General features: G+C 35.2%; 1 protein-coding gene across 3 annotated transcripts in view; it reads right to left on the minus strand.

Moving 5' to 3' along the window:
* Nucleotides 1–15,781, minus strand: part of CSMD3 (CUB and Sushi multiple domains 3) — a 579,207-nt gene that overhangs the window by 182,005 nt on the left and 381,421 nt on the right. For all 3 annotated transcript variants that reach the window (XM_041470732.1, XM_041470731.1, XM_041470730.1), the window contains 4 exons: nucleotides 15,408–15,564; nucleotides 11,956–12,147; nucleotides 11,055–11,181; nucleotides 10,200–10,402 (listed from right to left, as the gene is read on the minus strand). In XM_041470732.1, coding sequence (XP_041326666.1) covers nucleotides 10,200–10,402; nucleotides 11,055–11,181; nucleotides 11,956–12,147; nucleotides 15,408–15,564 — 679 coding nt within the window. The remainder of the gene's footprint in view (nucleotides 1–10,199; nucleotides 10,403–11,054; nucleotides 11,182–11,955; nucleotides 12,148–15,407; nucleotides 15,565–15,781) is intronic.

Below are 15,781 nucleotides of genomic sequence, written 5' to 3' on the forward strand. Positions count from 1 at the left end.
ATTCCTTTATGTATACCTGTGAATACAGTGAGATAGAAATAGATTCTCAAAAAGAAGAAATTATGAGTACCTTGTACTACACACAAGGGCTGCTCATGCAGTGAAAAATCTTACCAATGGTAATTCAGTTCTCAAGAGCATTTCTATTGAAAAGATTATTCAGATGATTTGAGGTAAAATGCATGTGTTTCATTTGTTGGTCTGCAGAATAGTGTGCAACCTGCTTTGCTGCAACTGTTAAGGATATGGTTATACAACAGAGAACAATACTTCTGGTCTGCCTTGTCTTTTAACTGAAACCTTCTGAAGAGAGGGAGATATTGATCCTATGTATAAAAGTAAAATTTTATATTTTTTCTTTTAGTTTCACAAACTGTATACATGCGTCATAAAGTTTCAAAACACCAATAATATTTTGATAGTTCTTAAAGATACAGCCAAATCTTTAATCTGTCTAAATTTTTTACTTTTATTAAATTTTTCCAATAATTCTTTTTATTTGTTTGCTTGGGTTGGGTTGCGGGGGGGAGGGTGTACTATTGCAGCATGGGGGTTTGGCATTTAGTCTCTCCCTCACTGTGACAATGGGGGTTTGAAGATTGTATGTTTAGTCCCTGACTAAAGTAGTTTACCACCTGTCTTCCCGCCTTTTCTCCATGGCAGTTATGATCATTCCAGATTTTTCCCTGTCTATCCTCAAAAATCCTGTCCCTGCAGCTTATCTGTCATAATTTGTTACACCCATTTATCCAGAAAATTTGCTGTCAGTTACGATATTTCCTTTCTGCCGTTGGTATGTAACTTTCCCGCTCCATGTTATGTTTACATTTGTTCTCTGCCGCAGGAAAGAACGCCCACATGTACTGCCACTGCCCATGTAGCACTGTCACACCCATGTGGTGTTGTGTCACCTGCCTCGCTTCTGCACAGGAAAGAAATAAAGCAGCTTGAAGAAGCAAGCAAAGAGTCCTTCCTTTTCCTTTACTCCAATTCTTCGATGTGGGTCTGCGTTCATAGGCTGCTCCTGGCGGTCTGGGACCCCAGCCAGTGGCCGAACCGCGATCCTGCCTGCTGGCGGCTGAGGCAGGGTGTGGCCACTCTTGGCGCACATGCCTATTGTCCCTTCCATGATCGGGACACAATGTCATGCTCTAATTGATAAGTTTGACATTGATGCAGAATTGGCCTCATTATTTGGTAATATTCTATCCATACACTTGAATGTCATTACCTTGCTCTTTGCTTAGGCAATGATTTTTTTTTTTCTATTTAAGAAAGTATTATACTATAGTCATTTGAAAAATTTGAAGAACACTGTCAAAGAATAGCTTCTAGTTTTTTAGCACTATACACATTACATCTTACCAAAACAACAAAAGATTTTATATGTATATTTTTAGCAAGCTTTTAAAATTAATCTATGGAAATTAATTGTATCTCAGACTGCATGTCAGAATATGTCCAGCCTGTAATTGAAGACCCCAGACCACAAATAATTTTTTGCACATTCATACACATAGGACCGAAAAACGAGCATTCATCAGTCAAGAGTCTTTTCTCTGTCTGTCAGTTATGGGATCAGGCAGATTACTAGATTGCTGTTAAGAAAAAATAAAATTTCCTTGACAAAAAAATGGCAGCAAAAATCTCCCTTTTATATTGCTAAAAATGCAGGTGTTAGAATGGTGGGTGCTGCTGCCTATTACCTGCTCCCAACAAACCTCTCCTGTTGAAAAGCAAGTTGAGTTAACATTCAGGCAACACAGTCAAACCTCCACTCAACGCTTGCCACAACTGGCTCAGTGACAGAGGAAAGAAAGGCCCTTTTGAAAGGTTTTATTCCAGCAGAGTATCATGGTAGCTGAAGGCAACCCCAGTGAGAAAAGGGAGAACAACCACATGGAGCAGGCAGCTTAAGGAGGTGAAGGGGTGGGGGATGGAGCTAAGGGCTGGGCAGAGGGGACTGGCCACCAGGGGAAGGGGGGTGGCCACCAGGGATGCCAAGCCAGTCAGGGGACAGGGGAAGGAGAAACCAGAGGAAGCTGAGACGGAAAAGTCCATTTGGGAGTCTGCCCTTTCCCCCTCAGGAGGACCTACTCTATAGTAAACAGTTACTGCATTTCCAGGGCCGAGGGCTTGGGAATTGGCCAAAGCAGGAGAGTTCATGGGATACTACATATTACCATGTTACAAAATGGCTGTCCCTAGCCAGAAATGGGGTAAGAGGGAAAGCAGGAACAGACATTACGTCAACCTCATTGTAGCACAGTGTTTGTGCTACACTGATGGTTGAACTTGATGATCTTAGAAGTATTTTCCAACATTAATGATTCTATTACATATACATATACATATATAAATGCCATTCTCTAAAATTATTACTTCTCTCAAGGTACATCTCTGTGATGTCCAGTCAATTACAAGCTTGCAATAAAATCTCCAAAACTCTTTCCTTTCTTTTGGTGAGGATTGTATACAATAGAATATGCACTTTTTTTACACTCATTAACTAAAACATTAGAGATGTTCAACTGAGAGGAAGATAAGACCTTAGAGAAACAAAAGATAAGTCTCAAAATAGTTGTCCCTCCCATACATTTGTGAACTCTACTGTAATCTGAATGTAGAAACAAGGTAACAGTCCTGAAGATGTACCTGCAGTTGCAGGAAAGATCCCATCACATGTGCATGTGCATGTATCTATAAACGATGGCGCATGAATTATAAACAAAGGAAACTAACAATACTGAAAATGATGAACAGAATATCTGTCTGCAAAGTAGCATTAACCAGAATGAAAGAAAACCAGAATTTCACAGTGATAACAGAGAGTAAAATAACTATGGCATCTAATATATCCCCCATTGGAAAATGGCTTCCCCAGTCATGTGGTTAAATGTCAATTCCACAGTTTTTTTCTGTGTTTTATATCAAATACTAAGCAAGATACCATTTTGGAGAATTCTGCAAAAACAGCTCAATATACTGTTTTTTAAGGTACAGAACTTATTGCAAAAAGATGAACTCCACGTACATTTAAAGATATGTAACATGTCAACTGTGTGTGGTTTCATAAAAATAAATCACATAAGCCTCAAATGATGGATTCCTCAGTCCCAAAGTATTTTGCTTGATGTCCTATATAAGATTGCAAATATGGACTGATGAATAATTAATCTAGCATATGAATGCAGAGATTAATTTTCATGGTGAAATCTTCACAAGACAAAGGCTTTGGTTTATGTTTCTTTGTACGTAGAAGACAAAGCATGATAAGTCTTGGTCCCATGCAGTTTTGTTCACTTATTGGTAGCAAAAGAAATACAAAAGAAGGGAAGGTTAACTGAGATTATACTACTTATCCATTCAATGGAGTCACATAATTTTGGTCTGAAAGGAGCATAAAGAGGCAAACTATATTAGTAGGCATAGGTTATTTGATCATCAGTCTTCCTCATATCCTCATTCTATAATTTGATACTTTGAATAAAATCATACACTTGTGTATGTGGATATAGAACAAATTGTAATGCTTTTCTGCTGGTGTCGCACCTAAATATTAGGAAATTACCTGGTATACAAAATAGCATAACCTGTATACGTCTGACCAATTTTTAGTGACAAATACAAAACAGAAAATGAAATGCATGCTATTAATTAAATCTTCAAAGTGTCTTAGTTGAAATGATTTCAAGGATTTGTATAAGTACATAAGTATTTTGCTCTCTGGTACTCTATTTTGATCAATAGTTGACTTAGATGTCAATGAAAGACCTTGGATTACCCAAATGAAAAAAAATATAAGGAAGTTAGAGAACCTTTTCTGAAATAGAAAAAAAATGTTATTTATAATATTAAGAACCACACAAGTACAGTTTTGCACTTCCAAATTTTCTTTGTTGTATAGACAATTATAAATATTTGTAATGGACTTTTTCTGCAATTAAAATAACACATTGGAACTTAAAATTTTATTTGAGAAACTTAAAGCAGAGTGTTCAATTTTATTATTCTTTAACAGAAAACATATCATCAGATTTTTCAGATTCAAAGAAGAGCTTTCCCACACATAAAATTGAAATATGAAATTAAAATGTTAGTCTGAGAAATACAACATTTGAAATTTGGAACCATATCAGCTTAATCTCTCTGAAATGCCATGCCACAAGTCAGACAAAGTCAATTTTACATATGGAAATTTAGGACAGATGAGCAGACTTTCTGTTCATATGAGTCAAAAGGCTTTGGACAAGCTATATTGCATGGGGTTTAAAAATCAGGAATTTCAATCTCAAATATAATTAAAAGAAGCTACTTTTATGGTGACATGGCAGAGAGGAGGATTTGTTTATTTATAATGTTAAAATTACTTATAATGTCACCAATTTCTTTTGATCTTTCCTTTCAGCTTTCGCTATTAATACTATAACTCCAGGTCTCTCTAGCTACAAGCCATTACCAAGGTGTTTTACATGGAAACATTAACTCATAGTATTTGCCTGCATAAAATGCACATGTCCTCTGTGATACTGAAGTAAGAGATGACAGCTACTAAGTTATTGTCATTTACAAACTTGTGACAGGAATGACATTTTTGTCATTGAAAGACATAAATGGTCACTCCTTTTACTAATATCTGCTTCTTAAAAGAAAGGTAACAGCCGACAGAAGAAAACAAATCTATCAAATGGTTTCTTTCTTTTTAAGACTCTTGATGCTAAAAACAAAGCAAACCACACCCCCAAAATCAAACCACCCACACTCCCAAAATCAAACAAAAAAAATCCCCAAATCCTAAACAAGAAAACACATACCAATACCACACCCTGTGAACCTAAAACAAAACCACTGAGCTAAATTTACAAGTGTGGACATCCACAGATATTTCCAATAGGAAAGTAGTGCTCCTGAGATCTATAAATCCAAAGAATTCTGCTCATAGTTGAAAGAAATCAGCAAACCAGAGTGTGAAAATATTTTAGATTAAAATTTCTTTTTGCTATATAATCGACACAAGGAAGAATAAACCCTACACTAGTGACTTCAGAAAAGTGAAAAAGTTATGTCAGGAAGTGATCCCTATACCAGCAGTGGTAGGAAACAGTATTCTGAGAAAGAAACCTGTAAAGTTCCCTATATGCAATTGCAAATCACCTTCAGGGTAAATATGTCAGAAGTAGAGATCTTTGTTACGGGAAAGCTGAAGAAAAGAAAAAAATAGAAATACAGGAATGTGTTCATCATCAAAAGAATCCTCCTAAATGTGACTAATAGGTCTGTCTTTGAACAAAAGAAATCCCACCAAAAAACAACAACAAGAAGAAAACAACAATGAATGAAAACAACAAAAAGAACCAAAAAAAAAAAAAAAAAGAAGAAATTGAACACAAAACATTAAGAAGACATTGTGGCTATAAATCATAAATATAGAAAGTTGACTTGCAAGCATTTAATTATCACAGTAATCAATGGAAGCAATATGACGCATTATAATTCTAGACTGGAAATTAATATTGTCAGACTTAAGCCATGCAAGCAGGTATCTGCCTCAAGTGTTCTAGGATTTTTCTACAGTATATAGAGGCAAGTAACTCCAAAGGGCTATTCATCCAGTCTTAAAATAAGGAGGAACAGCTAGCTGCAGTTTGACAGTAAATACAAGCATTTTAAGGCATATCCTGTTATAGAAGAAATACTGCTAGAGCATCTATTTACAAAACCTTCCCAGTACTCAAAAAATATTTACAGTTGAGTTCTGCACTGACTGCCCTAATAATGCTCAAAAAATGCTCCATCCGTGTGATGTTTAATTAGTCAGAAATGTGATTGCACTCTGAAATCTGAGCAGAATGTATTCTGTAATGCTGAGTGATTCAGTTGTGCAGCTATTGGTGGTGAAATAATGGCCTACTAAAGATGAACACAGATCCTTCGTTTCACAAATGAAAGCTAAATGTCACCTGAAATGTTAAAGTTAGCAGAGAGAAAACTTTCCTGTAATACCGGAATCAAAGGCCATTGAAATCTGTGGAAAGGATGTGGTTAACTTCATTGGGATCTGATCTAAAATTACACACTTCAGACATATTAAAGTGATTAAAAATATTATTTAAAACATGCACGCCATTATTATCAACAAATGTTTTACATTTTAGTATTCTTACTCAACTACTTTCAGTTTTCTGTCTTTTTTTCACAGCTACTACTTTCATGTTGGTGACATGAAATGATATCAACTGATGAAAATGTTTCACTGTCCCTAATATTTTGATCTGACCTTAAGAAATACAGCTCACATCTCTGGCAAATACATGATTGTTCCCTTCACTTTCTCCTTCATTTGTCTTGAAGGTTTAGTTTTCTATTTTCTATTTTCTAGTTTTCTATTTTCTACTGTTCAAAAAAAAATTACTGCTGATTTAATTGGTGTTTTTCCAGTATGCACTGGGCTCTTCATGCTCTGTCTTTGTCAGTTGAGAGAAAATATGCTGTAATAGGTATTTCCTGTTTGCATATTGCTTCTGGTCTGCTGTCAACTTTTCACACTTTTTTAAGGATAGACCTCTGGCATCTGTTCTATAGCTACATTATTCACATGCCATTTAGACATGTTCCAAAATCCTCATATTTTTGTCTTATTGTTGAATCACCAGAGGTTCTTATTTTCCTTTTACACATATATACAAAATTTTGGAAATATTCTACTTTATTATACATCTTTTGCTAGTTTGATTTTCAGGATTTGTGGGCTCTGTTTTCTATCATGTTACTTCATTGAAGTCTCAAAGAAGACTGCAGAAACTGAAAAGTTGTAATGTTTAAATTAAGAGATACTGTTGTGGTCATTTTCAGTGGTCCAATACAAAAATAAAGACATAAAGACATATAAAAAATATTAGACCAAAATTCTGCTCTGCCTAGTGATGGCATGTGAAGTCATTTATTTCTTTGTTTACATTAGATGTATAAAAGAAGCTGTACTTTCACTAGCCCTGGATAATTGGTGGAAAGTAGTGAAGAGCAATCAGGCTGAGTTTCCTTATTTCATCTGAAATTCATCACTTTTATTTCTTCCTCTCAGAGTAATGTACAATTTTGTTAAATTAAAAAATTTATCCTTGTCAACCGTAAAAAAGTCTCCAGTATTCCTTAGTTTAGCATAAAATGAATAATTTCTTGCCCCTCTACTCTGATCTTGTGAGACCCCAGCTGGAGTATTGCATGCAGCTTCATGGTCCCCAGCACAGAAAGGCATGAGCCTGTTGGAGTGAGTCCAGAGGAGGCCACCAAGATGATAAGACACTGACCCTGTGAGGAACGTCTGAGAGAATTGGGATTGTTCTGTCTGCAAAAGAGAAGGCTACAGGGAGTTGTAGTTGTGGACTTCCAGTACATGAAGAAAGCCTACGTGAAACACAGAGAGAGACTTGACAAGGGCATGGAGTGGCAGGACAAGGGTCAAACTGAAACAGAGTAGGTTTACATTACATATTAGGAAGAAATTCTTTACTGTGAGCGTGGTGAGACACTGGAACAGGATGCCCAGAGAAATTGTGGGTGTCCCACCACTGGCAGGGTTCAAGGCCAGGCTGGATGGAGCTCAGAGCAACCTGTTCTAGGAAAAGGTGTCCCTGCCCATGGCAAGAGGGTTGGAGGGTCAGAACTGGATGGACTTTAAGGTCCTTTCCAACACAGACCATTCAATGATTCTGTGGTTATTTTCTTACAGAAAGAGATTATGAATATTTAAACCATCAAAATAGTTCTACTGTTTCAGATACAAATAACCTCTTGGTTTGGCTTTTTTTTTCCTCCACAAAAAGGCAAGCTAAAAAAAGAAACAAAGTAGACTAATTGATATAATGGGCAAGAAAAATCTCATTGTGAAACTTTTTCCCTTTGGATCTTCTAAATTTTACAAAATTAATAACAACTTCCATGACTTTTAAAGGATTGATTTGGGCAGCCCTAGAGAGAAACAATTCTAATATTACTTGCTATAATACATAATACTAATTAAATATAATTTACTTTGTGCTTTTTATATAGCATTTCATTTTCTTTAGGTTTTCCCATCCACCTTTTAATTTGCTGAAGGATGCTATCTCACCTGCCTTTTGTATCTCTAGACAAAAACTGTTTTTCTGGTTATATTGGATGGGTTATAGAGGAGTCAGATATAAATTATACCACGTTATCAGTGGTGAAAATTTTTGCTCATTAAATGACAGATACAAAACTGTGTAAGAACAATTGATAAAATGAAATAAAACACTGCTAATAGAAAGGTTTAAACCATTTTTGGAAAAACATTTTTTGTTTAAAGGGTAAGAATATAATAGAGAAGAAAATAAAGCATTCAAAGTCTTAAACCCTTCAAACCCTTAAAAGGGTTTGAACATAAAATATCTGTTGTCATTGAATAACATTCCTCTTGAGGTAAAAGTGCTGATAATCCACTTAAATACTCTTACTTCATGAAATGGCAAGAGGAAAGTAAAAGTAGATACTTCCCTTGTGTAAGCTTTCCGTTGGTTAATTACAGTGCAGCTAGAGTATGAAGATACCATCTGTTTCACTCAGACAATATTACATACTCAAAGAAAGTACATGAATACTTGGAACAAAGTTGCAAAGAATTGTCCTTCTCTTTCCTCCATCTCCTCAAATATTTTTCTTTATTGGTTAGTGAAACAATATGTCCATAGAGCAATAGCGTTATTCAGGTTGTGTGGTTATTTGCACATTACTTGTAAAATCTTTACTTAGGGAAAGAAAAAAAAAAATCTCTGTTATTCTACTGAGAATATACACCCAAACTGTGCCACATCAACAGTTTGAGAAGGATCACTCTGATTTTCAGAATCTGGACTAAAGACAAAGTGAAATGCTGAGGCAGTAAAATTTCATGTATTCTTTAGTGTCATTAGAACTCAACAGCCTGCAAAAGCTGGAGAAACAAACAAAAGCCTATCAGATAAATTTCTAAACACTCTTTTCACAAATCACTGCAACTGCATCAGTGGCTGGTTTATAACTTTACTCCCATGTACTATCCATTTTTCCTTGTAACTCCATTCTTATCCTGTATCAATCTATTTTTCCCCTCAGCTTTAATGACTGCTTAAATAAGCCCAGTGGCATAATAGTCTCCCTCTCTGGCTTCAACATTAAATATAAAAGCATGTCTGAGAATGGATACACACATGTGAGAATCTCTCAAACAGGCTCTGGAAGGGGGTAAGGTTGTAAAATGGCAAAAATACCTTGGAGCCAAGGGATTAAAACCTCTATTCACAGCTTCAAAAATAAGCTGATGGAGCAGAAGCACACTGTCACGACAAATAAAATATTTTTCACTTTGTACTCTCATTTACAAAATTCATTCTTCCTTTAAATTACTGCATGCACATACATGTATTTGCCATACACATCGAAAGAATAAGGGATGGGAAAACAAGGGCTAATACAACTACCAAGCACAGGAAGCACAATGAGGTAAATAGTATTAACACTTAATCTCTGTGTCAACCCATGTTAGAAATGTTGCTACCACTACACAAAATTACATTAGACTAGATCTTGCTAATCTTGAAAAAATATGTATAAATTTCACTGACCAGAGGGAAAAGAAGGTCAAAATGGACCTGGCTCAATGATATCTTCTGTTTCAGCAATAAAATGTCTAAAGGGATTTAACAACAGTTAGGCAACTGTTCAGATTTGTCATCCTGCTGCCTCTAATAAGATGATATAGCACTAGAAGGCAAAAGGGAGAAGGGCATTGCTGTTCCTGTGGAGTTCCTTCCTGTTTCATCCCATACAATCACAAAAGAAATGAAAACTCCCCACAGATGTCTCTGAAAGCAGAAACTCTTTCTAATTAGAAAAGGATGGAGATTTTAACATGCCTATGCCACCTCCTTTCTGAAAAACACTAATCATAGTTATAAGCATTCTTGCACTGCCCCAGCTGCCCTTGAAAACCAAAACTAGCAAAGAACAAGATATTTTATTGGTTTTGTTTGTTTGTTTCTTTAAGATAAAAATATAGCTTTAAAACAAATCTTTAAGTCTGTACCAATTCTTTCCCTTAAAACATCAGAAATGTCACTGATTTCAAGTGTTTCTAGCTTCACAATTATCTGTGAGTGAATTATCTTATAAAATAAATTTAAAAATTAAATAAATCAACTTACTTGAAAACTGTATGGCGAATCCAGATTTACTGATATAAAAATCTGTGTCAAACTGGATGGTTACTATGTTGAGTGTACTGTGAATGCCTTCAGGAATAAGGGAGCCACTAATTTCTTTGAGCAACATCTCATTCTCAGGTGGACCATCCCAAACTCGAAGAATGTCATGGGATGCTTCAGTATCAAAAGCAAGAAACTGGAGGCTAAAAGAACATAATGATTTTGTAGTCAACTTTAATATTACTTAACAACCTAACTTTAATAACAAAACTAAACAAGCAACAGAAAAAAGCAAATAAAATTTAACTCCAAAGGGCAGCTTTTTATAATGTTTCACACATTTATCTTTAAATGCATGACAGTCCAATACAAAAATTAATTTGAAAGAAAAATACCTTAGAATATTTGAATTTGTCCACCATAAAGTAATGTATTATTTTAGCAATTTAAATAATCTATAATTATCTACACAATCTTTTCAGAAGAGAGTTTCAGTTTTTCTAATATTATATATCTTAATCCCATCAAAACAAATTAACTAAAAAGAACTGTGAAGATGCAGGTTGTGTTGTTTTGTTGTTTTGCATTTTTTTAATGTAGTCTTTCACTAAAGAGTTCTGCTGCCTCCAGAATTTCACAAAATTATAACCAATTTTAAAGCTCAGTCTTCTTTGGATAATGCTCATTAAAAAACCAACAGTTTCAACCCAAACTTAAAATGCCAAAACCTGTGATCTGCGCCTTAAGTTTTAAGCCCCCCCAAAAATATCTTTTTTTTCCTCCATTCTAGATTTGGTTATTGTAGTAAAAACAAACAAAAAAAATTGTTAAAATTGTAAGAATAATTTTCAGTACCTGACAATATTTCCTGGGTCTACTTCAATCACCCACATGCAACGCAGATTGTTGTCATAGGGAAAAGGATAGCCAGGAGACAAGATTCTTCCCGATGACTCTCCTTTAAACCGTCCTCCACATTCAGCTAATAAAAAACAACATTATGGAATGATCTTACAGCTAATCATCCGAGCAATAATTTATACATCTACTCTTTTGTTGAAGAGGTTACACAATTAAACTGACCATGTGCCACAATATTGAAAAACAGCATATAAAGACTCACATATAAGCATTTCACCCCTTGCTTCACCTACTTAATCCGAATTTCTTCTAAATGAAGACGAAAAAGAAAGCTACAATAATTAACTCTTGTCTTCTTATCACTCTCCTATTGGAATAATTGAGCCTGTAGGTAGCTGCAAGACTTATGAAGTTATAGTAATACTGTAAAGAAACAGGAATTACAAAAATACAAAATAACTTTCTATTTCTTAATTTCTATATGTTTTATTTTATTTAATCTATTTCACATAAATGAGATTTTTCTAGCTTATTGATATTTATATATAAGTATAAAAACACTAGTTTTACAATGTCTTTCTAACTAAACTTTTTATGTTGATTATTTTCTGACATTAACTAGATTTGCATGTGTGAGGGCTTTCAATACGCACAAATGTTTAAGAATTGCTATCTATTTTTTACCTAAAAAGGCAATACTGCTTAGCTAGACTTAGATGAGATACATGCAGACAGAACTATAAGTGCCTGTGTAAATAGATCTCTACACATATCAGATCATATCAGATCATACACATCAGATTTTACATAGATCTAACAATCTTTAAAATCTTTTTTCTTGCATTCAAAAAAATAAATAAAGAAATAAATAAAAAAAAATAGAAGGGTGTAATACCAATGCATGATGGTAGAGGATAGTCCCATGCTCTTCTTTCCCCAGTCATACACTTTAGAAGGCTACTTCCATGGAGTGTGTAACCTGGATTGCATCCATAAATGATTGTACTTCCAGCAAAATGACCTTGGTCACTGATTTTATATCCAAACTGTGGCACACCAGGGTCCTCACAATGTGACAGCTCAAAACCTATGTGAGGAATAAAATGTTGTATTTACAGAATCAAACAGATAAATACATTAAAGAAATTCAGATTTTCTGGTTTTCAGTGGAAATCAATAATTTTCATATATAACAACATATAACTACATCTTTAGGATTTTTTCTCTGTTATTAAGCAGTCTAAGTAGGATAACTGCCGAAACACCTTTCCCAGAGCATGACCAAGCTGTGTCATAAATTAGAGTTCTATTAAAGTCAGAAAAAATCCATTACCAATATCAATAAGTTTTTAAATTTTATGATAAATTATAAACTGGAAGCTAAAGGGACTGTCCACTTACTTGTGGATAGACATTTAAAGGCTCATAAACAAAACAACAGCAGATTTATGATTATTTTGCATTGTAACAACAGCGGCACAATAGCACCTGTGGCACCAAAGAAAAACTGCTATTTTCATCAATCCCTACCCTAATTTTTTGTTCAGTAGTTCGTAAATTTAAGAAATACATGCAGGAATCAATGAAAATTATGATAGAGAGAACTCAAGCCAAACAACTTGGACATTTTTGAGACTTAAGAGATGTGAAGCAAGAGAAAAACAAAATAACAATGCATTACATGGAAACAGGGAAGTATACTAACTTATGGGGAAACATAAACTGCAATTTGGGAGAAAATGTCTCTATTCCAAATCAAGTTTTCTGTTATTAACTGAGAAGCAACTTGAAATCTCACTTTGTTCCAAACCAAATAATTTTACCAATATCATGTGGCTTAGAATGTGTATAGGCAAAAAAAAAAAAAAAAAAAAAGAGCCTTTGTATCATATTGCTATTCCTATACATAGGTAATATGGGAGGAAATAAAGGCATTTTCATGTCTACTTTGTTCAACAAATCATTCACACATTATCTGTCCATCTGGTCAACAGTTCGTAGCCCTTCACAATCTCTCCTCAGATGCTGCATTACTATTTTTTATTGAAAAAAAATCTTCTTTATTTTATTTTACAGGCAAAATACTTGTAAATGCATTCTAAATGTTGGATAAGGCTGCTCAGGAAAAAAGGGGGGAAAAAAAGTATATAAAATGCTTTATCTTTGTGGTTCTTCCTTCAGCTCATTTCATGTGTGACTGAACATGTCTTAGCCTCCACAACCTCTGTGCTGAAGTTTGCATTCCTAAACTGCTGTTCCTTAGTACAGTGTGTACTGCAGAAGCTCTGAAAGACATTAAAGTGAGTCCCAGATGAAGAACCATTTTTGATAATGTTGGTCTGGACACTTATTGATCAGTTAGAATTACCTGTCTTCTAAGAAACTTTCTGACCAAGCTGTGAAAAGAAGTTCAAATGTGCCTTGATCCCTGTTATGTCCTCATTTCTGGACAGCCTTTGGTTCAGCCAACACAGAACCAAAGTCAACTTTTCAACTGATCACCCTTTTGAGGGTGAACATGTAACTCCATTGCCTAACCATGGGAACTAGTAGCAATTTTGTTGCCTTAAATGCGTGTGACCAGAGCTGGCAGAGGGCGCGGTGCCTCAGCCAGGGCATGGTGGGGCAGTTTGTGTGGGGCAGCACACAGGGAGACCGCCTCTTTGAAGGGTGAAGCTTCCACGGGCCCAGTAGAGAGGCTTGAACTCCTCAAAACTCAGCAAAGGGGCCCTGGTTTTTGAGCATCTGCACGGCTCAAGGGTGCTCATCCAACCTGACCGTCAAGGCAGAATGGTGGGCACTCCTCAGAGCACAGGCTGCAGCTCTAACTGGGAGGTCTGCACCATCTCTCCTGGTTTATGGATCCACTCAGATGGAGCTCAGACTGAGCTCTTCCTTGTATCCAATCTAAATATGCACTCTTTCCATTTAAGGCCAGTACCCTGCATCCTGTTATCACATGTCCTTGTAAAGAGTCCCTCTCCATCTTTCTTGTAGGCTTTCTTTAGGCACTGGAAGGTCCTAAAAGGTCTTCCCAGAGCCTTCTTTTTTCCAGGCTGAACAGCCCCAAATCTCTCAGCTTTTCTTCATAGGAGAGGTGCTCCGGGCCTCTGATCACCTCTGTTACCTTCTTCTGGACTTAATTTTTTTCTTCAAATTCTACCAATATCAACAAAAGAAGATTCATCGCTCTTCAGGCTAAGAATTCTTCAGGCTAGGAAAGTGTACTCTAATATGAATGTCTCAAAAGACAGGAAATGTTATTGAAAAGGTTCAAGTGCTGGGTTTGGTTCTACCTATAAAAATATAAAGAATTAAATTCCTTGACACTTATATAGTAACACAGCACTGAACATCCTATCTTTAATCACAGGGTACAGTCCTATGACATGCTATTACAGAATATAATTATTCTACTTTCATCTGAAAAATAATTACATACTCTGTTATTATCTTGAAGTATTTTCCTTTCATACTGAAGAATTATGCTATTTTTTAATTAGAATTAGTTTTAAAAACATTATGTTGAGCTTCTAAATGAACAGCTTTTGAACAGGTAAAAAATGAATGATTTGAGCACCAGGACAAAGAAAATAAGTTGATAGCTGCATTGCAGAATTACCGTATAACACTGTCCTGCTTGATAAAAATTAGTTCTACATAAAAATTCAGTGATGGCAAAAAAATTATACACTAAAAAGTCATATACACTACATGCCAATAGTTATATGCTAAAATTTTCAGAAACTGACCCTTAGTAAAGTAGATGTATATAGCTTCTTCTGTGTACCTCTAAGCTGGATATCAGAAATATTTTTCCCTCTCCTCATCTTCATAGTTGAAGTCTATATATAGGTTTTTGTTAGGAACTTCTCTTTATCATTTTGGTTCTAAACAATAATCCAGGCTCAGAAACAAAAGCAAAGTAAATATCAGAGATTAGTCTTAAGAAGGAGAATTTCCTTACTTATGAACTTGTCTTCATGAAGCAATGCTTTTTGGTTGTATCTTTTAAACTACTCACATACTTCAGTATTTTTATGTGCTAAAACAATCAACTTAAACTTACCCTGTTTTTTGTTATGCTCTCCAAAATTGAAAAATGCCCCTCTAGAAAAACGGCAGTGATTTATGTACCAGATTAAATTTCAAAGCCAGGTTTCAGTATGCTATGTGTTTTGGGTTTTTTTGGGTTTTTTTGAGCAATGAAAGTATATTATTTTGATAAGTAATTTGATGTTAATTTCTTCCACAATAGCCATTTAACTGCATTTTTATCTTATGAGTGAAAATTTTTCATTCCTTTAAAAGTATAAATCTACTCCTACTGTTTTCTCAAATACTTACTGGTATACACAAGCTGAAAACCTTCATCAGTGCCCTCCATGTCCGAGTTGAATTCCAACCATAAATGATTTGAAGTGCTACTTAGTGTCAGGCCTCTTAATGATGCCCCAGTATATGCTCCCAGCAGGTGAGCAGTGTTGTCTTTGCCATCATAGATCTGTAAAAAATGTGAGTTTTACAGTTACAAAGAAAGAAAATATATCTTTTACTTACAAAACATTCCTGCACATCTGCATTAAGAAGAAGAACAGCTCTGTCAAGGGAGATCTATTGCCAGACAACTTGAAATACTATTTAGATATACTATTTGCCTCTCTTGATTTCGGCTGACTTAGGTGCGGTGAATTTTCAAATGCAGTTTAAAATATGTCAAT

Source organism: Pyrgilauda ruficollis, unplaced genomic scaffold (assembly GCF_017590135.1).
Source record: "Pyrgilauda ruficollis isolate IOZ18807 unplaced genomic scaffold, ASM1759013v1 scaffold25, whole genome shotgun sequence".
Lineage (NCBI taxonomy): Eukaryota > Metazoa > Chordata > Aves > Passeriformes > Passeridae > Pyrgilauda > Pyrgilauda ruficollis.